This window comes from Choloepus didactylus, chromosome 3, assembly GCF_015220235.1.
Source record: "Choloepus didactylus isolate mChoDid1 chromosome 3, mChoDid1.pri, whole genome shotgun sequence".
In the NCBI taxonomy this organism is placed as follows: Eukaryota; Metazoa; Chordata; class Mammalia; order Pilosa; family Megalonychidae; genus Choloepus; species Choloepus didactylus.
Genome location: NC_051309.1, coordinates 72,501,785 through 72,526,372, shown reverse-complemented (window position 1 = coordinate 72,526,372; position 24,588 = coordinate 72,501,785). Strand labels below are relative to the sequence as shown.

The following is a 24,588-nucleotide window of genomic DNA, read 5'->3' as shown; positions in this document are numbered from 1 at the left end:
TTAGAAACAATGAGTGCTTCTTAAGATGTTGGCAACAGGTCATATATTTCACAGTCTATTTCTCTGTTTGATTATAGTCCAGCAAGAAATGGAATACCTCCTTCACCATGGGCAGAAGTATTTGTTGGACTGTGTAAGCTGGTCTCCTTGTACACAAACCAAGCATTTCCTCTCTAAATTATCATTGTCAGAAAGCCGAATATCACAGATACAGGGATCCCATACTAGTGATGGAACCAAAAATAACACATCACTTCTTGATGCTTGGTACAATGCAGTTCTTGAACAATATTGTGACCAGTAACTCTTTTAATGTCTGTGAGAGCTTTAGCTCAGGCTGAAGTACTCACCAACCACAGAAAAGTGGCAGCAAGAGTAATAATGAAGTCAGTCATGGGCAGTTTTCAATTATCCCAACATAGGTTCATGTAACCAACATAAAGGAGTAAAGCAGCAATGCAATACAGAAAACAAAGACTGCAAATGCAACGTAAAATTGCACAGAAGAGTAATCTCTTATAAGGATATGACTTTTCCAATTTACATGACACACATTTACTGGAGCTGACTGAAATGATGCGTGATTCGACCTGAATGGATAACTAAAAGTGGCTATAGCAGTTTTATTTTCACTAATTTTAAGAGGACAAGTCACTAGAATTTCTGTTTTATTCTTAAAACTGCCTCAAATGGCAAAAGATGGAAGCAATTCACTCGAGGAATTTGATGAAGCCAAGTGACTCCTCGAGTGGGTTGAGGTTGATCTGGAAGGCGGATGCCCTCTGAGAGAAGGAAGGCGAGTCAGGCCGGGAGGCTGGAGGAGAGGGGACATCCCAATGTTTTTATGCATGTGTTAATAGATCTGATTTCAACAGTTAAATTATAAGCTCCTTGGGTGCATAAGCCATGATTAATTCATTTTTTATATCCTTTATGGTTCATTAAAGGATGTTATTAATTATAGGATCTCAACTGATATTTATTAAACACAGAGAGACAATATTGGCAAAAGCAAAGTGATATAAAAAAAGGGAAAAACTTTAGGCACAAAAAAATTAACATTTTTTCCTTGATAAAGGTATTAAGGCTTGATTCCTTCAATACTGGGCTTTGCCACAGTACCTCCAAGTATTTTATGTTGCTTGATATAAAATCATTCCTACATGGCACACAATCAAACACAGACTAAAATCATGGTTTAGGAGTGAAACTCTGCCCATGTCTGAATTTATTTCCTCACATGGAATATACCTAATAGTTTTCTAACACATCAGCTTCTACACTGTACTTGCAGAATAAATTCTAATATAAGGGTATGCTCAATAAATATTTGTTGGCCTTAGTTTAATTTAATTTTTATAACCATGACTGAATAATTTGTTTGTTCTAACATACTTTTTATTATAGAACTTTCAAGGTGGAGTGAAAGACAGAGGCCTGTGGTATGCAATTAAAAGTCTCCCTTAGTTGGTACCTCTTTGCTATGGCTGCTTGCAGCTTAACTTCCACAATCAATCATTAAAATCACTGCCCTACCTGCACAATTCACTCTTTCGCCCCTCTCTTGCTTTGCCACTCTATAACGCTCTCTTTTTGCCACAACCCTTGTAAAATCCAATTCTCCACCAGCTCTTCCCTATATCCACACAGCCAAACATGGTTATAGAAAAATATACAAATACACTGACTGGTCTAATTTCAAATTCATGATCATTAACCTTCACTGGCTAGCCAAAGATGAAATGAAGGTCCTCTCTCTCTCTCTCTCCCTTAAAAGTCTTCAACAGATTGGATTAAATTCAGCTGACTGAATTCTCTCATTGAAGAAGACACAGCCTTTGTTAATGCAAGCAGTCACAGGTGCAGTCAATTGACTGATGATTTAATAAACCATTGTTCTGGTTTATTGACCAGCAAGAGATGTCCTTGCAGTAATGGTTAGGCCAGTGCTTGCTGGACTAGACACCATCACCTGCCCAAGTTGACAAATAAACCTATTACAGTCCACCCCTTGACAACTTGGCAGTTATACACATCACCTTAAATCATAGTTTATCACTAAGCTGAGAACAATAACAAACATATGTTTCACCTAAAAATAGACAGTTGCCCTGTGTACAACCAGAAATGCACTAAATCTATCCAGGATAGGGTGCAAATCCTTGGGTGACATTGACTCTTAAAATTGATTCCCTTTAACTTAAATACTGTGAAATGAACAATACAGTTTATGTCATATGATAAAGGATAGACTGAGGAGAACACAAAGATATTTGCTTTATGGACAAATACAAACATTCTCATAACAAAACAAGGAGGAAATATTCAGGCCATCATAGTACTTGTTTCTGTAACTGGTCACATGGCCATAGTTCATATTTATCAGTACCTTTTTCCACTATCCATTCCATGTTCCCTTTACCTTCAGCAAGCAATTCAGCTGGCCATGGTTCTTTGCCTGGTGGGGTGACCCAAACCTTCATTGCTGAAGTTTCTTGGCCATTGGTAGCCCTGCCTGGATTGAGTTGTTGCAGTTTTCCATCGACTTTAATCACAGGGCATGGTAGTACTAAGAGATGCCCTAGGGGATCTCCTGTATTCCAGGAAAGCTCTTCTTTACCTCCATTGTGTAGCTGCAGTGCTATTTCCCCTTAATAGTCAGGATTGATCACCCCAGTCAGTACAGTAATCCCCTTCCTTGCCTGCTGATTCAGAATATGTGAAGCCCAAAGTGGCCAAGTGGCAGTCTGAACTTCCAGTTCAATGGAATTATCATTGTGTCTCCTGGTGGAAGTACTCCTCCTTCTGGAACTAAGACTTGTAGACAAGCAGAGCTTAAGGTTGCAGGGACAGGAAGCCAAAACTTTCCTAGTGAATCACTAGGAGTGATAGTGAGTGGTGCCACTCCTATTTCCACCCCATGATTCCTGGACCCATGAATCCTGACTATGGGAGAAACAGCTCCATAGAGTGGACACTGATTCAGAGCATACACAGCTTCCTGGAGTACATTGCCCTATCCCTGCAGGGTATTGCCATCTAGTTGGCACCACAATTGAGTCTTCAACAGGCCACTCCACCATTCTATCAACCCAGCTGCCTCTGGATGATGGGGAACATGGTAAGAACAGGGGATTCTGTGAGCATGTGCTCATTTCCTCACTTCATTTGCTGTGAATTGGGTTCCTTGGTCAGAAGCAATGATGTGTGGAATATCATGATGGTGGATAAGGCATTCTGTAAGTCCATGGATGGTAATTCTGGCAGAAATACTGTGTACAGGAAAGGAAAACCCATGACTGGAGTATGTGTCTATTCCAGTGAGAACAAATTGCTACCCCTTTCATGATGGATGTAGTCCAATATAATCAACCTGTCACCAGGTTAATCACTTCATCACATACTGTGGATGGACTCTGGGTCTCTGCCACTGGCAGATTAGGCACTCAGGAGTGGCTTTGGCCAGGTTGGCCTTGGTGAGACTAAGTCCATGTTGCTGAGCCCATGCATAACCATACCACCATGACCACTTTGCTCATGCACCCATTGGGCAATGACAGGAGTGGCTGGGGAAAGAGTCTGAATATTATACGCGGAATGGATCATCTTATCCACTAGATTATTTAAATCTTCCTCTGCTGAAGTCACCCTCTGGTGAACATTCACATAGGAGAAAAATATCTTCATGTTTTTTGCCCATTCAGAGTGTTCTATACACATACCTCTTCCCCAGACTCCTTTGTCACCAATTTTCCAATCAAATTTCTTCCAAGTCCCTGATCATCCCGCCAAACCATTAACAACAGCTCATGAATCAGTATACAAATACCCCTCTGGCCAGTTCTCCTCCAAGCAAAATGAACAACCAGGTGCACTGCTTGAAGTTCCATCCACTGGGAGAATTTCCCTCACAAGTGTCCCTCAGGGACATCCCAGAATAGGGCTGCAGTGCTACAGTTGTCCACTTTCAGGTTGTGCCTGCATGTTGTGTAGAACCATCTGCAAACCAGGCCCAAGTTTTCTATTGCTCAGAAAACTGATTGCAAGGAGGTCCCCAAGATGCCATAGCTGTAGGTAATGTGGAAGGAGTGGGGGCTATGGGCATTTGGGCCACTTCCTCATGTAACTTACTTGTGCCTTCATGACCACTCAAGCTCTATCTCATATATACCATTTCCATTTTATGATGTAGTGATGCTGTGCACACCCAACTTTATGGCTTGGTGGGTTGGACAGCACCCAGCTCATAATAGGTAATTCAGGTCTCATGGTAACTTTGTGGCCCATGGTTAAGCATTCAGCCTCTAGTAAGGCCCAATAGCAGGTCAAAATTTGTTTCTCAAATGGAGAGTAATTGCCTGCAGAGGATGGTAAGGCTTTACTCTAAAATCCTAAGGGTCTGCATTGTGATTCTCCTATAGGAGCCTGCCAAAGGCTCCAAACAGCATCTCTGTTTGCCACTGACACTTCCAGCACCATTGGGTCAGCTGGATCATATGGTCCAAGTGGTTGAGCAGCTTGCACAGCAGCCTGGAGCTGTCAAAGAGCTTCAACTTTTTTTGGTCACACTCAAAACTAGAAGCTTTTCTGATCACTTGGTAAATGGGCTGGTGTGGCACACCCAAATGAGGAATATGTTGTCTCCAAAATCCAAAGAGACTGATTAGACATTGTGCCTCTTTTTTTGGTCATAGGAGGGGCCAGATGCATACAGTTTATTCTTCACCTTAGAAGAGATATCTCGACATTTTCCACACCACTGGACACCTAGAAATTTACTGAGATGAAAGTACCCTATATTATTTTTGGATTTATCTCCCAACATCTAACACACAAATACCTTACCAACAAATCTAGAGTAGTTGCTACTTCTTGCTCCCTAGGTCCAATCAACATGATTATCATCAATATAATTGACCACTGTGATGTCTTGTGGGAGGGAGAAATGATCAAAGTCTCTATGGACAATATTTTCACATAGGGCTTGAGGGTTAATATACTACTGGCCTTGCCAGCTGAATGCAAATTATTTCTGGTGGTCCTTAATAGCCACTACTGAGAAAAAGCATTTGCCAGATCACTAGGTGCATACCAGGTACCAGGGGAAGTTTTGATTTGCTCAAGCAATGATACCACATCTGAAATAGCAGCTTAGAGTCACCATGTGGTTCAGTTTACAATAAGCCACTGTCATTCTCCAAGAACCATCTGTTTTCTGTACAGGCTAAATAGGCCAGTTGAATGCAGATGCATCCTTCAAGTCCTTAAGCATGGCATTAATCTCTGAAATCCCTCCATAAATCTGGCATTGTTTTTGGTTTACTATTTTGCTAATCAGGGGCAGTTCTATTGGCTTCCACTTGGCCTTTCCTACCATAATAGCCCTCACTCCACAAGTCAGGGAACCAATGTGAGGATTCTGCCAGTTGCTGAATATGTCTATTCCAATTATGCATCACAGAACTGGGGAAATAACCACAGAATGGGTCCAGGGACTCATTGGACCCATGTGAGATGCACTTTAGCTAAAAATCCATTGATCACATGACCTCCATAAGCCCCAACTCTGACTGGTGGACCAGAGTGCCATTTTGGGTCTCCTGGAATTAATGTCACTTGTGAACCAGTGTCTAACAATCCCCAAAATATCTGATCAGTCCCTTTTCCCAAGTGCACAGTTACCCTGGTAAAAGGCTGCAGGTAGCGCTGGAGAAGGTTGGGAGGAAGCTTAACAGTATAGACTTTGGCAGTGTACCCAACCTTCCCCTCATTCAAGGGTCTCTGAGTCTGTAAACTGTCTCAAGTCTTGGAATTGATTAAGGGGCTGTGACTCTCTATAATTCAAGGTAGACTTTTGTTCACTTGACCTAGAATTCTGCTGCTCATATAGATCAAACAAGCATTTAGTAGATTGTCCATCTATTTTACTCTAGGTACTCCATGAACTACTAGCCAATGTCATAAGTCTGTGTGCATCAGATTATTCTGACTGCTGCTTTGAGCCTGTTTTCTATTATGGTAGACAACCCCACCGTGTCTTTCATGATTAACTGCTGCCACATGGCTTCTGCCAATTCAGGATCTGATTATCCCCTTTTGTTTAAGGATTTCAGCTCAGTGACAGCAGTCCTAATAGTAATACCTGCCTTACAGAGAAGGGTGATGACAGAGCTCTTCAGGGATGATGCAGATAGTCTCACAAATTTATTCCTCACAGTCCTGGTAAAAGGTGTGTCCTCTGGACATTCCAGGGGTGTGTGAGCAGGTCTTCCATGATAAATCCACTCTAATATTCCAATCTCCCTAAGCCTTTGAGTACCCTTCTCTACATTATACCAAGGCAGTTCTGGCATTTTGACTTCAGGTAATGTTGGCCACCTTTTGATCCATGTTTCAGCCAACTACCCAAACAAACTGTTAACACCCTTCTAACCACTCAAGCTATGACATTTAATGCAGAATCTCTGCTTAGTGGGCCCGTATCAATAAATTTAGCATGATCCAACTGTATATTCCTTCTATCACTATTCCACACCCTTAATATCCATTCCACACATATTCCCCTGATTTCTGTCTATATAAGCTGGAAAACTCATTCAGTTCTTTTGGAGTATAGTGTACATCTTCATGGGTCACACATTTTACCTCACCCTTAGGGGCCTTTTGGGACTTTAGTCTAGTTATAGTTCTTGAAACAAAGATTGATGGTCGGGGTCGGTCATGAAAATAATTAGAAGTATCCCTCAAATCATTTACCTCATGACATTCCATTGCAGTTTCATCTCATAAAACAGGATTAATCTCTCCAGACAGAGGAGGGAGGGCTGCTTCCTCAGGGGAGGTGATTATAGGTTTAACAGGCACTGAAGATATCTTTTGGTAGAGGCTGATGACAGGCTCCTGAAGGCAGACTGGAGGTGGCAAGACATTTCCTCAAAGCTAGCTGGAGGTTGAGTAGCTGTCTCCTCAGGGCAGACTGGAGATGGGGAAGCTGTTTCCTCAGGGCAGACCATTACATGTACATCTAGCAAAGACTCAGCAGAATCCAGGGTTCCAATGCCCTTACTGCCATTATTATCAATCCATGTGTCCCCACCCCATGTTTCAGAATCCCATTCTTTTCCAATCAATACCTTTACCTTTAGAACATACACCCTGCAAGGTTGAGATTTTAGTTTACCTTGTAAATATGTTACTGACACAATGAGACCCTGGGTCTGGTTTTCAGAAATCTCAAGTCTGCACCAATAAGATTGTCTTCCAGGACACACATATAAACCTTTACATCTTTCATATGGCACTTAAGTTTCAAATATGAAGCCTTTAGCTCATCCCTTTGTCTTATAACTTCATCCAGATTAAGTAAGAGCAGCCAACCAATATCATTACACCTCTTATCCCTTCAAAACTCTGTTAAAGTCTCAAAAACACTGTCACCCAGAGCCTTGCTTTGTACAAGAGTATAATTAAGAGAATCAAATGGTGATATTTTGTGTTATCTCCATTGCCAACTCAGGCCACGGACTGTCAGTGCCATCTTGATTCTTGGAAATGTAGTCAATAGTGCCTTTGACTCTAATCAGAGTAGATAAGCAATTTTAAAAGCCCATTTTTAGTTTCTGTTTCTCAAGAACCACCCCACTTCTGGTACCAAGTTGTATTAGTTAAGGTTCTCTAGGGAAACAGAATCAACAAGGGAGATCTGTTAATATAAGATTTTATAAAATTGTCTCATGCAACTGTAGGGATGTATGACTCCAAATTCCATAGGGCAGGCAGTGAACTGGCAACTCTGATGAAGGTGTTCAATGAACACCTCAGGAAATGCTTTCCTTACTAGCCAAAGAAGAAATGATGCTCTTCTCTCTCTCCCTTAAATGTCTTCAACTAATTGGATTAAATCAAGCTGACTGTATTCTCTCATTGAGGGAGACATGTCCTTTGTTGATGTAATCAGTCACAGGTGCAGTCTATTGACTGATGATTTAATAAACCATTCTTCTGATTGATTAAGCAGCCACAAATGTCCTTGCAATACTGGTTAGGCCAGTGCTTCTTGACCAGATACCTGGACACCATCACCTGGCCAAGTTGATACACAAACCTAAGCATTACAGTCATTCATTCAAAGAATGTGATAAGAGTGGTTTCCATATTCCAGGTGAGCTAAGTGCTAGATATGCAGAGAGACAAAGTAGACACAATTTATATCCCCAAAAATCTTATATTTCTACTTGGAAAGGTAGAACATAAGCAAGTAACAAAAATAAAGTATGAGATGTGTTATAATAAGGAAAGACCACATCACTAAGGAAAAGTTCATTAGGGATCACAAAAAGTAACCCAGAGTCATTGATAACTAAGGTGACACCTGCAGCATGTGTAAGAATAAGTGGAAGAGATGGGGGCAAAGAGGGAGACACAAAAGAAAAGCAGCAAGAGCAGGTCCCAAGAACTCCAACTTCAGGCTAACAGGAAGAGGATGAGTAAAGAGGAACCAGATTCTAGAGAGGTAAGTTAAGACCAGGTAATACTAAGGAGGTAAAACATCTATTAAAGGCATCAGGGAACCCATGAAAAGAGTTAAACAAGGGAGCACTGTGAATAGTGTTCTTTTTGTGAATACCCCTCAAGATGCAGTCACTGAATTGAATGGCAGGGAAGCAAAACTGTTGAAAGGGAGATCAGATAGAAGGTTGGTACAGGAGTTTAGACAACAGATGATGGGAAATTAGACTAGAATGTTCACAGATGGAAGACCATATCTACATCTAAAATAGTACCAACTTCATGTTGTTTTTCCATGGAAAAAATTAGTAAATACATGGAAAGTATTTAAAATATCTCCGGCATATACTAAGTGACCCAAAAGTAATATTAACTATTTTCATTGATGTTATATTTTGTTACAGTTAATAATACTATTATTATCTAATATGTACAAGGCACTTTAGATATAATCCATCATTTAATAACTGGATATCCTACTGATCAAGAGAATTCTATTCTCTACTCCTAGGAAACAGATATCCTCTGCAGTTGTTTAAAAGTAGATGTGCTGCCAATTGCATGGAACTTTGAATAGGAAGTGAGATACGGTAGGTTAGTATAGGCTGGAGTGAAATAGTGACACATCCCAGAGTAATTTGGGAAGATAATAAAAAATATATTTACAGCCTCCCCCTCCCCAGCCCTGAGGATCTGGCGGAAGGTGCGGATGTGTTGGACATCCTCACCTGGACTGGTGTTGATGTTGTCACAAACATTGGGACTGGCGGTTTGATGTGCTGAGCCCTCGAGCATGGGACTTGCCCTTATGAAGCTCATTACCACAAAGGAGAGTCTAAACTTGCATGTAATGGTGCCTAAGAGTCTCCCCCTGAGTACCTCTTTGTTGCTCAGATGTGGCCCTCTCTCTCTCTAACTAAGCCACCTCGACAGGTGAACTCACTGCCCTCCCCCCTACGTGGGACCCGACTCCCAGGGGTATAAATCTCCCTGGCAATGCAGAATATGACTCCCAGGGATGAATGTGGACCTGGCATCGTGGGACTGAGAGTATCTTCTTGACCAAAAGGGGGACGCAAAATGAGACGAAATAGTTTCAGTGGCTGAGAGATTTCAAATGGAGTCAAGAGGTCACTCTGGTGGACATTCTTATGCACTATATAGATAATATGTCTTAGGTTTTAATGTATTGGAATAGCTAGAAGTAAATACCTGAAACTACCAAACTCCAACCCAGCAGTCTGGACTCCTGAAGACAATTATATAATAATGTAGATTACAAGGGGTGACAGTGTGATTGTGAAGACCTTGTGGACCACACCCCCTTTATCTAGTGTATGGATGAGTAGAAAAATGGGGATAAAAACTAAAGGACAAATGGGGTGGGATGGGGGGATGATTTGGGTGTTCTTTTTTCACTTTTATTATTTTTTATTCTTGTTCTGGTTCTTTCTGATGTAAGGAAAATGTTTAGTGATAGATTGTGGTGATGAACGCATAACTATGTTATCATACTATGGACAGTGGATTGTATACCATGGATGATTGTATGGTGTGTGAATGTATTTCAATAAAACTGAATTTAATAAAAAAAAAAAAAAGATGTGTTGCTGAGTGAAATAATTAAGGCACTTAAGGGCAAATACTGTATGACTTCATGTATATGGAATCTAGAAACCACAAATTCATAGAGACACAGAGTGGATTGGAGATTACCACAATACAGGAGAGAAAAGAAGGAAGAATGGTTGCTTGGTGAATATAGACTGTTAGAAATTTTAGAAAGTTTAAAATAAAATGGCAAAAATAATGTAGGTGTATAAGTTTTGGCAACCAGATGAGCAAATTGAAATGTTAAAATTTTAGTTGATGAGTAGTCATCCATCAACAGTATAAATGTGTCTCCAACAATATTGGCAGCCAAACCTAGAATTTACACTTTTACTCCAGCACTTAAACAATTCCTCCTTTGGGACCCCAGAGTCACACTTTGTAGAGCATAAAGAGGATGTTGAAGTCTATCAGAGCAGGGTTTTTCTGCCATACACCAAGTGTATAGGAAAACCTCAGTAAAGTTCCTTTGGGAAACATGGATCTTTTCTACATCATAGCTGTCTGACAGAATAAACACCAAGAAAATAGACCCTATATGTATATAATAAAGACCATAAATTCTGTGTATTTATAAATAAATACCAAATAATTTCTAACATTTATATTTAGTTTCTTATCTGCTAGAACAAACACCGTACAATGGATTTGAGTTAAAAGAAATTTATTGGCTCATGGTTTCAGGAACAAGAAAGTTTGCTTCCTTCTGGGGTCGGCATCTTTTGGCTGACCAGTGATTTTAGGGTTCCCGGCTTTTCTGTCACACAGCAATGCACACATGGTAGCACCTTCTTTCTCTTCCTGGTTCTATTGACTTTCAGCTTCTGGCTGTTCCTCATGGCTTCCTTTTCCATGGCCTTCTCTATAAAGCTTCCAGCAACAGGATTAACACCAATCCTGATTCAATTTAGCCACACCTTAACTGATTCACCTCATCAAAAGGTCCTATTTACAATGGGTTCACACCCATTGGTAAGGATAAAGATTGAGAGCATGTTTTTCTAGGGTACCTAGCTCTAGGTCAACACAGTTTGTTATCTGAAATTGCCCTGACTTTGGCATTGCAAAAGAATTCTGTCAGCACATAGGATACTATTCTTTATGAATGAAATCAAGACTCTAATATATTTTAGGTTAATATCACACCTTTAAGACAAATAAAAGCAACTATTCTTTACTGCATTATTATATACTGCTCTTTTGTTACGGATCACATTCTTTCTTCACAGGAAATGGAAGAGTTTGTCCAGAGCTCTGGAGAAAATGGCAGTGTAGTGTTTACTCTTGGGTCAATGGTCAGTAACATGATTGAAGAAAAGGCCAATGTGATTGCATCAGCCCTTGCCCAGATTCCACAAAAGGTTAGATAAAGGCTTACTGGTGAACAATCAGTCAATCAGTCTGTCAAACTCTATAAGGTAACCGATTATGGAAATTTTCTGCAAGAAGATAAACCGTTATGATAGTTCCAATTTATCTCAAAATTTAAGTTGAAAATAAAAATATATATTTTAGATGCTAAAATAATACAGGGAGTATTTTCATTGCTAATCACTGTAGCTTGACATTATGTGGTCAGAAAGAAATATATTTTATAAGAGGTATAGTGTGGAGTTTGTGTATTTTAATGGTATCATGGCCAAATACCCAGAACTCACTGAAGTCTATGCTTTCATTTGCTCTTTCCCTTACAAGATTCCTTAGGACAGTGTACACACTGCAGGCATTATCAGAAAGGAATAAAGTTTAAAATGGTAATTGCACCAGCACATCTGAGCAACAAAGAGGCACTCAGTGGGAGACTCTTAGGCACAATTATAAGCAAGTTTACTTTTGAACCAAATTTACATTATCTGATCTAGCCTTTTCCGAATCACCTATGTTAGTTTTTTAGTAAGACCCTGAAATCCCTTTTTTTTTTTTTTTTTAATCATCATTTTATTGAGATATATTCACATACCACGCAGTCATACAAAACAAATTGTACTTTCGATTGTTTACAGTACCATTACATAGTTGTACATTCATCACCTAAATCAATCCCTGACACCTTCATTAGCACACACACAAAAATAACAAGAATAATAATTAGAGTGAAAAAGAGCAATTGAAGTAAAAAAGAACACTAGGTACCTTTGTCTGTTTGTTTCCTTCCCCTACTTTTCTACACATCCATCCATAAACTAGACAAAGTGGTGTTTGGTCTTTATGGCTTTCCCAATCCCATTGTCACCCCTCATAAGCTACATTTTTATACAACTGTCTTCGAGATTCATGGGTTCTGGGTTGTAGTTTGATAGTTTCAGGTATCCACCACCAGCTACCCCAATTCTTTAGAACCTAAAAAGGGTTGTCTAAAGTGTGCATAAGAGTGCCCACCAGAGTGACCTCTCGGCTCCTTTTGGAATCTCTCTGCCACTGAAGCTTATTTCATTTCCTTTCACATCCCCCTTTTGGTCAAGAAGATGTTCTCCGTCCCACGGTGCCAGGTCTACATTCCTCCCTGGGAGTCATATTCCACGTTGCCAGGGAGATTCACTTCCCTGGGTGTCTGATCCCACGTAGGGGGGAGGGCAGTGATTTCACCTTTCAAGTTGGCTTAGCCAGAGAGAGAGGGCCACATCTGAGCAACAAAGAGGCATTCAGGAGGAGACTCTTAGGCACAAATACAGGGAGGCCTAGCCTCTCCTTTGCAGCAACCGTCTTCCCAAGGGTAAAACTTATGGTAGAGGGCTCAACCCATCAAACCACCAGTCCCCTATGTCTGTGGTCATGTTAGCAACCATGGAGGTGGGGTAGGCGAATACCCCTGCATTCTCCACAGGCTCCTCAAGGGGGCACTACATCTTTTTTTTTTTTTTTTTTTTTCCTTTTTTTTTTTTTTTGTTTACTTTTTTTTTTTTTTTTTTTTTTTTAACTTTCCCTTCTTTTTTCAAATCACCTGTATGAAAAAAAAAAGTTAAAAAGAAAACAAACATACAATAAAAGAGCATTTCAAAGAGACCATAGCAAGGGAGTAAGAAAAAGACAACTAACCTAAGATAACTGCTTAACTTCCAACATGTTCCTACTTTACCCCAAGAAAGTTACATAATATAGCAACATTTCAGTGAACTTGTTCCTACTACAACCATCAGAAATTAACAGACCATAGTCATTTCTGGGCATCCCCAGAACATTAAATAGCTTATCTGTTCTTCTTGGATTATTGTTCCCCCTTCCTTAATTGCTCTCTACTGCTAGTTCCCCTACATTCTACATTATAAACCATTTGTTTTACATTTTTCAAAGTTCACATTAGTGGTAGCATATAATATTTCTCTTTTTGTGCCTGGCTTATTTCGCTCAGCATTATGTCTTCAAGGTTCATCCATGTTGTCATATGCTTCACCAGATCGTTTCTTCTTACTGCCGCGTAGTATTCCATCGTGTGTATATACCACATTTTATTTATCCACTCATCTGTTGAAGGACATTTGGGTTGTTTCCATCTCTTGGCAATTGTGAATAATGCTGCTATGAACATTGGCGTGCAGATATCTGTTCGTGTCACTGCTTTCCGATCTTCCGGGTATATACCGAGGAGTGCAATCGCTGGATCGAATGGTAGCTCTATATCTAGTTTTCTAAGGAACTGCCAGACTGACTTCCAGAGTGGCTGAACCATTATACAGTCCCACCAACAATGAATAAGAGTTCCAATTTCTCCACATCCCCTCCAGCATTTGTAGTTTCCTGTTTGTTTAATGGCAGCCATTCTAACCGGTGTTAGATGGTATCTCATTGTGGTCTTAATTTGCATCTCTCTAATAGCTAGTGAAGCTGAACATTTTTTCATGTGTTTCTTGGCCATTTGTATTTCCTCTTCAGAGAACTGTCTTTTCATATCTTTTGCCCATTTTATAATTGGGCTGTCTGTACTATTGTCATTGAGTTGTAGGATTTCTTTGTATATGCAAGATATCAGTCTTTTGTCAGATACATGGTTTCCAAAAATTTTTTCCCATTGAGTTGGCTGCCTCTTTACCTTTTTGAGAAATTCCTTTGAGGTGCAGAAACTTCTAAGCTTGAGGAGTTCCCATTTATCTATTTTCTCTTTTGTTGCTTGTGCTTTGGGTGTAAAGTCTAGGAAGTGGCCTCCTAATACAAGGTCTTGAAGATGTTTTCCTACATTATCTTCTAGGAGTTTTATGGTACTTTCTTTTACATTGAGATCTTTGGTCCATTTTGAGTTAATTTTTGTGTAGGGGGTGAGGTAGGGGTCCTCTTTCATTCTTTTGGATATGGATATCCAACTCTCCCAGCCCCATTTGTTGAAAAGACCATTATGGCTCAGTTCGGTGACTTTGGGGGCCTTATCAAAGATCAGTCGGCCATAGATCTGAGGGTCTATCTCTGAATTCTCAGTTCGATTCCACTGATCTATATGTCTATCTTTGTGCCAGTACCATGCTGTTTTGACTACTGTGGCTTTATAATAAGCTTCAAAGTCAGGGAGTGTAAGTCCTCCCACTTCGTTTTTCTTTTTTAGAGTGTCTTTAGCAATTCGAGGCATCTTCCCTTTCCAAATAAATTTGATAACTAGCTTTTCCAAGTCTGCAAAGTAGGTTGTTGGAATTTTGATTGGGATTGCATTGAATCTGTAGATGAGTTTGGGTAGAATTGACATCTTAATGACATTTAGCCTTCCTATCCATGAACATGGAATATTTTTCCATCTTTTAAGGTCCCCTTCTATTTCTTTTAGTAGAGTTATGTAGTTTTCTTTGTATAGGTCTTTTACATCTTTGGTTAAGTTGATGCCTAGGTACTTGATTTTTTTAGTTGCTATTGAAAATGGTATCTTTTTCTTGAGTGTCTCTTCAGTTTGTTCATTTCTAGCATATAGAAACATTACTGACTTATGTGCATTAATCTTGTATCCCGCTACTTTGCTAAATTTGTTTATTAGCTCTAGTAGGTGTATCGTTGATTTCTCAGGGTTTTCTAGATATAAGATCATATCATCTGCAAACAATGACAGTTTTACTTCTTCTTTTCCAATTTGGATGCCTTTTATTTCTTTGTCTTGCCGGATTGCCCTGGCTAGCACTTCCAGCACAATGTTGAATAACAGTGGTGACAGCGGGCATCCTTGTCTTGTTCCTGATCTTAGAGGGAAGGCTTTCAGTCTCTCACCATTGAGTACTATGCTGGCTGTGGGTTTTTCATATATGCTCTTTATCATGTTGAGGAAGTTTCCTTCAATTCCTACCTTTTGAAGTGTTTTTATCAAAAAGGGATGCTGGATTTTGTCAAATGCTTTTTCAGCATCTATTGAGATGATCAATTGATTTTTCCCTTTCGAGTTTTTAATGTGTTGTAATACATTGATTGTTTTTCTGATGTTGAACCATCCTTGCATGCCTGGAATGAACCCCACTTGGTCATGGTGTATGATTTTTTTAATGTGTCTTTGGATTCGATTTGCAAGTATTTTGTTGAGGATTTTTGCATCTATATTCATTAGGGAGATTGGCCGGTAGTTTTCCTTTTTTGTAGCATCTTTGCCTGGTTTTGGTATTAGATTGATGTTAGCTTCATAAAATGAGTTAGGTAGTGTTCCATTTTTTTCAATGTTTTGAAAGAGTTTGAGTAAGATTGGTGTCAGTTCTTTCTGGAAAGTTTGGTAGAATTCCCCTGTGAAGCCATCTGGCCCTGGGCATTTATTTGTGGGAAGATTTTTGATGACTGATTGGATCTCTTTGCTTGTGATGGGTTGGTTGAGGTCTTCTATTTCTTCTCTGGTCAGTCTAGGTTGTTCATATGTTTCCAGGAAATTGTCCATTGCTTCTACATTATCCAGTTTGTTGCCATACAGTTGTTCATAATATCCTCTTATAATTTTTTTAATTTCTTCAGGATCTGCAGTTATGTCACCTTTTTCATTCATTATTTTGTTTATATGGGTCTTCTCTCTTTTTGATTTTGTCAGTCTAGCTAGGGGCTTGTCAATCTTGTTGATCTTCTCAAAGAACCAACTTTTGGTGATATTTATCCTTTCTATTGTTTTTTTGTTCTCTATGTCATTTATTTCTGCTTTAATCCTTGTTATTTCTTTTCTTGTACTTGGTTTAGGATTGGTTTGCTGTTCATTTTCTAGCTTCTTCAGTTGATCCATTAGTTCTTTGATTTTGGCTCTTTCTTCCTTTTTAATATATGCGTTTAGTGCTATAAATTTCCCCCTTAGCACTGCTTTTGCTGCATCCCATAGGTTTTGGTATGTTGTGTTCTCATTTTCATTCGTCTCTATATATTTAGCAATTTCTCTTGCTATTTCTTCTTTAACCCACTGATTGTTTAGGAGTGTGTTGTTTAACCTCCAGGTATTTGTGAATTTTCTAAGTCTCTGATGGTTATTGACTTCTAATTGTATTCCATTGTGGTCAGAGAATGTGCTTTGAATAATTTCAATCTTTTTAAATTTATTGAGGCTTGTTTTATGTCCCAGCATATGATCTATTCTGGAGAAAGTTCCGTGAGCACTAGAAAAGTATGTGTATCCTGGTGATTTGGGATGTAATGTCCTGTAGATGTCTGTTAAATCTAATTCATTTATCAGATTGTTTAGGTTTTCAATTTCCTTATTGGTCTTCTGTCTGGTTGATCTATCTATAGGAGAGAGTGATGTGTTGAAGTCTCCCACAATTATTGTGGAAACATCAATTGCTTCCTTTAGTTTTGCCAATGTTTCTCTCATGTATTTTGTGGCACCTTGATTTGGTGCATAGACATTTACGATTGTTATTTCTTCTTGCTGAATTGCCCCTTTTATTAGTATGTAGTGGCCTTCTTTGTCTCTCAAAACATCCCTGCATTTGAAGTCTATTTTATCTGAGATTAATATTGCTACACCTGCTTTCTTTTGGCTGTAGCTTGCATGAAATATTTTTTTCCATCCTTTCACTTTCAATTTCTTTGTGTCCCTGTGTCTAAGATGAGTCTCTTGTATGCAACATATTGATGGTTCATTTTTTTTGATCCATTCTGCGAATCTATATCTTTTAATTGGGGAGTTTAATCCATTTACATTCAACGTTAAAACCGTGAAGGCATTTCTTGAATCGGCCATCTTATCCTTTGGATTATGTTTGCCATATTTTTCCCTCTCTCTATTAGTATCCTTTATTGTACCCATACCGAATCTCTTTAGTACTGAACCTTTCTCCAAGTCTCTCTGTCCTGTCTTTGTTTCTCTGTCTGTAGGGCTCCCTTTAGTATCTCCAGTAGGGCAGGTCTCTTGTTAGCAAATTCTCTCAGCATTTCTTTGTCTGTGAAAAATTTAAGCTCTCCCTCAAATTTGAAGGAGAGCTTTGCTGGATAAAGTATTCTTGGCTGGAAATTCCTCTCTCTCAGAATTTTAAATATATCGTGCCACTGCCTTCTCGCCTCCATGGTGGCTGCTGAGTAGTCACTACTTAGTCTTATGCTGTTTCCTTTGTATGTGGTGAATTGCTTTTCTCTTGCTGCTTTCAGAACTTGCTCCTTCTCTTCTATGTTTGACAGTGTGATCAGTATATGTCTCGGAGTGGGTTTTTTTGGATTTATTCTATTTGGAGTTCGCTGAGCATTTATGATTTGTGTATTTATGTTGTTTAGAAGATTTGGGAAGTTTTCCCCAACAATTTCTTTGAATATTCTTCCTAGACCTTTACCCTTTTCTTCCCCTTCTGGGACACCAATGAGTCTTATATTTGGACGTTTCATATTATCTATCATATCCCTGAGGTCCATTTCGAGTTTTTCAATTTTTTTCCCCATTCTTTCTTTTATGCTTTCATTTTCCATTCTGTCATCTTCCAGGTCACTGATTCGTTGTTCAACTTCCTCTAGTCTTGTACTATGAGTGTCCAGAATCTTTTTAATTTGGTCAACAGTTTCTTTAATTTCCATAAGATCATCCATTTTTTTATTTAGTCTTGCAATGTCTTCTTTATGCTCTTCTAGGGTCTTCTTGATTTCCTTCATATCCCGTACTAGGGTCTCATTGTTCATCTTTAGTTCTTTGAGTAGCTGCTCTAGGTGTGTCTCTTCTGGTCTTTTGATTTGGGTGCTTGGGCTTGGGTTATCCATATCGTCTGTTTTTTTCATATGCTTTATAATTTTCTGTTGTTTTTGGCCTCGTGGCATTTGCTGACCTTGATAGGGTTCTTTTAGGGTTTGTAGACCAGTTGAAGTCCTTATCTCTAATTTATCAGATCTACAGCTTCGTGGAGTACACTTTCTCTAACTAACCAGCAGGTGGCGTCCACGAGCCACCTGTTCTCCACAAGCCAGATCTCCCCTGCTTAGCCTTTTTGGTGAGTGGGGGAGTGAGTCTTGTGGGGCCCAATTGGTGTCCCAAGCTTGCGTGTGTAGTTGGTGTTGCCTGCCCTGGATGTGGGGCGTGTTTCTGGGCAGTCGGGGAGGGGGGGTGGCCCTAACAATCAAATCTCCCTGATGATCCTAGAGTTTTAAAGCTACTGCAATAGTCTAATCCTTCAGTTCAGTCCTGCCACAGTTTGTCTCTGCCACTGACCCACAAGTCTTTGGTATTGGCGTATGGCTCCTGAGACTTGCAAGTGAGCCCCTCTTCCAGGCTGTGCACCCCGGGTCCTCTGTTGAGGGATGACTGTGCTATGTCACAGGTGAGTGCCGTCCCCCCAGGGCAGTTCTGGGCTGCTGGGCTGTGTTGGGAGGCTCCCAGTCTGCTCAAATGATGGCTGAATGGGGCTCTGTTAATTCACACTGCTCCCCCTTCCCAGCTCTGGGACATTCAGCTGAGGTTGCAGGGAAGGCTAATGTCCACGCCCAGTTTTGTGGTGTGTGCCTGTTATTTGAAGCACTTCCGTCACACTGGGTTGTCTGGGGCAGCTCTGGGCTATGGGGCTGGCGATGGGCAGGAGTGTTTCCTGTCCACCAGGATGGTGGCTGTGAGCGGACACCCCCCTTTTCTTGGGAAGTTGTGTTGTTTAGTGAATTTTCTCAGCCACTGGATTATTGCCTTTTGTCTCAGAGCTCTCTTAGTTCTGCTCTTGACTTGACGTGCCCAAATTTCAATTCTTTGAAGCTTTCTGTATTGAGCTTCTTAGAGTAATTGTTTTAGAAAAAGCAAAAAGGATTTAAAAAAAAAAAAAAAAAAAAAAACGGCCCTCCTCAGAGATCTAATGGGTTATTGAAATGCTAATAGACAAAGCAACCAGGGCCATTAAGGAAAGGTGCCCAGGGCAGAGAGATCAGCCTTGCTTCGGGATTTGCATATGCGCCTCAAGGCCTGATCTCCGCCCTTCCCCTTTCTGTGTTCACCAGAACTCCAAAAATCCTCTGCTTTTACTTTGGAGCTTCTCGTGTTGTTTTCCTTCTATGCCCGTCTCCTCTCTGCTGGGCTGGCTGTTCTCAGAGTCTCTGGTGTCTGGCCTCAGTCTATCTATGGTTGGAGTTTGAATCAGTAGAATGAGTTTCCGATAAGAGCAGCCACTGCAATTCTCCCTTCTCCTTCCTGGAGCTGATAGCCCCTCCTCCCCCGGGACTGAGCCTGGCAGGGAGGGGCGCGGGTCCCCTGGCCACAAAAACTTACAGATTTCGCTGATTTCAGCAGTTCCACGTTTTCATGAGTGTTGTATGAAGTATGCCCAAAGACAGATTGCTCTGTGGTGTCCAGTCCACGCAGTTCCTGGCTTTTTACCTACTTTCCTGGAGGAGTAACTAAAACATACAGCTCACCAGTCTGCCATCTTGCCCCGCCTCTCTAGGATCTGAAATCACTTTTAACATTCATATATCAAATACAAGTGAACCACTGGTAAATAATACTCCTATTCAAAAGGATTGTTTGGGAATTCCATGATGAGCATCGTGTTGAGCATGGAAGTGACTTGGATATGGGAGGCCATGTCAATCACTGTTGTCAATGCTTTGTGGTGCTACTACTTCTATTATCATAATGGTCAGTTTGTTAATGGGATTAGCTAAACAAAATTTAACATAATCACAATTTTGGATTTTTTTTTTTTCCCAATACCCAAACTGTTATTTATGAATTACCAGTGAGCTCTTCTTTTCTACATTTAAATAACTTCTAGACCAGTCTAGCAATATGATAACACTTTCAGTTCATATCATATATTGCCAATTGAAATTTACTTGGAAGTATTGGTTTATAATTTGTGAAGTAAAAGAAATCATACTTACTTCCTCAGCATAATTCACTTAGTTCTCACAAATAGCTGATTGCACAGATTTGCTAACTTTAATCAAATAATGCAGAAATCTAACAAAATAGTTTATGGAACAAGTGCCTATAGGTAAATTCCCTCAATATCACTCAAAATAAAAACAAAAAAAACCCACCAGGTTAATACTAAATTTGGAAGATGAGAGCTAGTATAATAAATAGATAAGACAAAATAAATGTGTGGATCATTAGGAATTTACTGTTTTTTTGCACTATAATTATAATAATGGCCTAACAATTGCTTAAGAACTTGAATTTGTTATTGATAATCTCATTTGTCTTAGTTACTATGTGTGAAACATCATAATTACATACCAGATCAGATATAAAAATAAATAGATTGAATGTGCATATTTCTATTTACTTCAGTGTTGTATTAGTTCCAATTTCTTAACATCTCTTGAACTCATTTCCTTATCTGTCATACGGAAGGGAGTTGACCAGATGATTGCTTAATCTGCTTAAAAGTAAAATTTGCTATAACTTTGTGGTTCTACTCATGGAATAAAGCACTTTCTTCACCTTAATAGGTTCTGTGGAGATTCGATGGCAAGAAACCAGATACCTTAGGACCCAATACTCAGCTCTATAAGTGGGTCCCGCAAAATGACCTTCTTGGTAAGAATGAATAACAAACACTGAAAATGTGAGTTACAGCCAATCAGATGATAATAGTTTAAGAGGAAATGAATTTATCAGATATTCAATATTGAAAATCTCAAAAATAAAACATAATTTCTTTATATTTATTTTCCAGTCTTAGTGAGGGGAAAGGAAGAAATAGAGGATTTAAAATTTTATTATACACAGTCACATTCCTTAGAGCCAGAATCAAAGTATCTTTATGTCAGGTGTAATTACCTTTTATTTGGAATTTTTCAGTAACTTCTTAGATGAGCTTTCTCTCTCCTTATTCATTCTTATCACACCTATACTTTCCCCTATGTAGTGTTTCAAGTGCCAGTGCACATTAACAACATTCTTTTCAAATCAGTGACTCTCCATTTTCCACAGGAAAACATCCAAAATCGTTATCATGAAGTGATAAAACATTTTATGATGAAGTGTTGCCTTACATCTTTCTGATAACAGCACCAACACCTCACACTTTCTGCTGTTTTGGACACCCTAAATGTCATACTCAGTGACTTTTACCTCTTTAAGAGAATATGCTTTAACATGACCCCTTTTTGCACATGATGTTACTTTTATCCAGAATGTTCTCCTTCAACTTGTCCACCTGGCAACCTTCCCTTCATCTTTCAAGTCTCAAGGCATACAGAATTTCTTCCAGGAAGACTTCACTTACCTCTCCACATGCTTAGTTGCTTCTTGCTCTGAGATCTGAAAACAATTGAAGTACAGTTTCATGGGGACAATAATCTATTATCTAGAAAATACTGCCTCATGCACTGCCTTTTATTGCCACTTCTCATTTTATTTGTAAGACATAATTAATTTTGCTAAATTTTACCCAATCCTAGGTCATCCAAAAACCAAAGCTTTTATAACTCATGGTGGAACCAATGGCATCTATGAAGCTATCTACCACGGGATCCCTATGGTGGGCATTCCTTTGTTTTGGGATCAATTCGATAACATCGCTCACATGAAGTTCAAGGGGGCAGCAGTGAGTCTGGACTTTTTCAAATTGACAAGCACAGATCTACTTAACGCTTTGAAGACAGTCATCAATGACCCATTGTGAGTTGTCCCAAAAAAGGTTTTCTTTCTGGTATTAGGAGGAAGATTTGTCAGAGGTTTCAGGAAAGTGGAGAAGTTTTAAAACACTCAATATGGAGAATGAAAGGAATCACTAAAAATGGTAACACTAGAACAAAGTTGAAGCAAGGAACCATGAATATTGTACATTTCTAATCTGCACAACCAATTGACTTTCAGCATTGAGAATTCATCAAATGTTTTAAACAATTCTAAAGTGGGCCCCCTTCCCCAGTAAATCAGCAAGACATAAACAACCTCAATTCCCAGTACATTTACCAAATTCCAGAAATTTCTGTTTTAGTGTTTTAAACCCATTAATGATAAATGTAAACACCTTGAATCTAAAATTTATCCAGTTAAAACTTTTAAAAAAAAAGGATACTACTTATAAATGCAGGCAAATTCTTAGGTGTTTTGGTTGTGGTTGTTTCTATCTTATTTGGAGGAATTATAAAATAAAAAAGTGATTGACCTGGAAGAAATACATTAGAATATTTCAGTTCAAAAGCCAAAATTCCTGAAAACAGAAATATCTGGTGCCCAATTTCTCTGAAGGTATACATTGATTTCAGTTTTGTTGTTACTATTATTATTGTAGTATTATAATTAATCAGGTATTTTGCTTTGAAATAACTTTAGTGGAAATAAAATATTTTATTTGAGAATATATTGACAATATTAGTGCAGTAGACACTTATATTTTCAAAGAAGTGTTATTTTCATTTCAGCCACACCTATTGCCCATCCTAAAGGGTATCACATAAATCAATTTTGTTTTTCATTATTATATAAAGGAATATACCTTTCATTTGATGAATTCACTCATGTAAAAGTACATCTTTCCAGTATAGACATTTTTCTTTTTTTTAATTTTTAAAAAATGTAAAGCTGTCAGTGAAAAATGAAGATAATTTCTTTATTTGCTGATATTTATGGTATGCTAGGCATGGTACTAGTTTTTTGCATGTATTAAGACACTTCTTCATTACAGTCGTTCTATATTGTATTACAAAAATGTTTCTCGACTGGTGCCATCATCTCAAAAACTCAGCCTTCTTACTGTGATTTTAAAATAACAAGGAGACAAGTCCCGTCCATAGCTGTTGATACAATGCTATACTGTTACAACACTTTGGAATTCAAAGTTCATAAATGATATAACTCTATGGCTTCTTCCCCATCTATTAGTCCGTAATCATTTTCAACAGTAGAAACAAATGAACCGCAATGCCTCAGAGTGAAATGTTTAGCAATCTTCAGATCATAAATAATAATACTAATGAGGACAACTAAATTAATAGTAGCAAACAATTACTGGGTACACTACATGACAGGAACAATTGTAAGTGTTCTAAGAATTAATCCATTATGCCTCACAATAATCAGATAAGGAAGGTGCTATTCCTATCAATTCCTTTTAACAATGAGAAAACTGAGGCATAGAGAAAATAAAAAATCAGACAGTGAATATCAGAGTTAAGAGTCAAACCCAGGCAACCCACTTTCACTCTTCTAACCACTAAATCACTGACCCAAGGTCAATTCCAATTTTGGGCAATACCAATTCCTGACCAGCTCTGTGTAAACATGTCCCTGGACCTCATCAGGGATCTGCCTCCTCTCTCTGGATTATACTAACCTGCACCGTGTAAACCAAGTCCATCAGTAACTCTACTGGATAATTCAAGTTCTGAATTCTCAAGTGATTTCTTTCTTTCTTTTTTTCCCCTTTTGGGATTTAGCTCATTCTATTCCTCCCCCATATTCTCTCTTTCTATACTTCTTGAAATCCTATGCAATCAAAAAATTTGAACCCACAGTCTGTGATCTGTATAATCATCTTTGAAGACGACAATATATTTTCTTATGTAGCACTCATTTGTACCCTCTGCATGAATATTTCACGTTTATATTTTCTAGTTCATTGTCTAAGTTTACATCTGCTTCATTTTCCCTCAGCTATAAGGAGAATGCCATGAAGTTATCAAGAATCCACCATGACCAGCCCATAAAGCCCCTGGACCGAGTGGTCTTCTGGATCGAGTTTATTATGCACCACAAAGGAGCCAAGCACCTCAGGCCAGCTGCCCTTGACTTGACCTGGGCACAATACTACTCTCTGGATGTAACTGGATTCCTGCTGGCCTGTGTGGCAATTGTCACTTTCCTTATTAAGTGTTGCTTGTTTGGCTATAGAAAGTTTGTTAAGACAGTGAAGAGGGAAAAGAAGGAGTAGAGTTCCTAGAGATCTAAGGCTATTATGCATGGTAGGTAGGCTCACTCTTTAATTCAACCACTATGTTTCAAGTTGTGAGTTATTCTACCCTAACAGGGGAATAAATCTGAGATTTTGTATTTTTTTTTTTTTTTTTGATAAACTATTCCTCAATATTCATCAATTTCATTCATCACACTAAAGAGGCAATGGTTCCTGGGGACATAAAGATAGATTATATTCAAGGTATTATTCATATTTTGTAAATCCTCAAACA

At 39.0% G+C, this 24,588-nt stretch overlaps 1 protein-coding gene and 1 pseudogene across 1 annotated transcript in view; one reads left to right on the top strand and one right to left on the bottom strand.

Moving 5' to 3' along the window:
• The window catches only part of LOC119530298 (UDP-glucuronosyltransferase 2A3-like), a 352,297-nt gene extending 327,965 nt beyond the window's left edge, over positions 1-24,332 (top strand). Inside the window, exons 5-8 of the mRNA XM_037831437.1 lie at positions 11,349-11,480; positions 20,902-20,989; positions 21,856-22,075; positions 24,056-24,332. Of these exons, the coding sequence (XP_037687365.1) occupies positions 11,349-11,480; positions 20,902-20,989; positions 21,856-22,075; positions 24,056-24,332 (717 nt within the window). The remainder of the gene's footprint in view (positions 1-11,348; positions 11,481-20,901; positions 20,990-21,855; positions 22,076-24,055) is intronic.
• On the bottom strand, positions 72-2,411 carry LOC119529048 (annotated as a pseudogene).
• Positions 24,333-24,588: the final 256 nt, after the last annotated feature.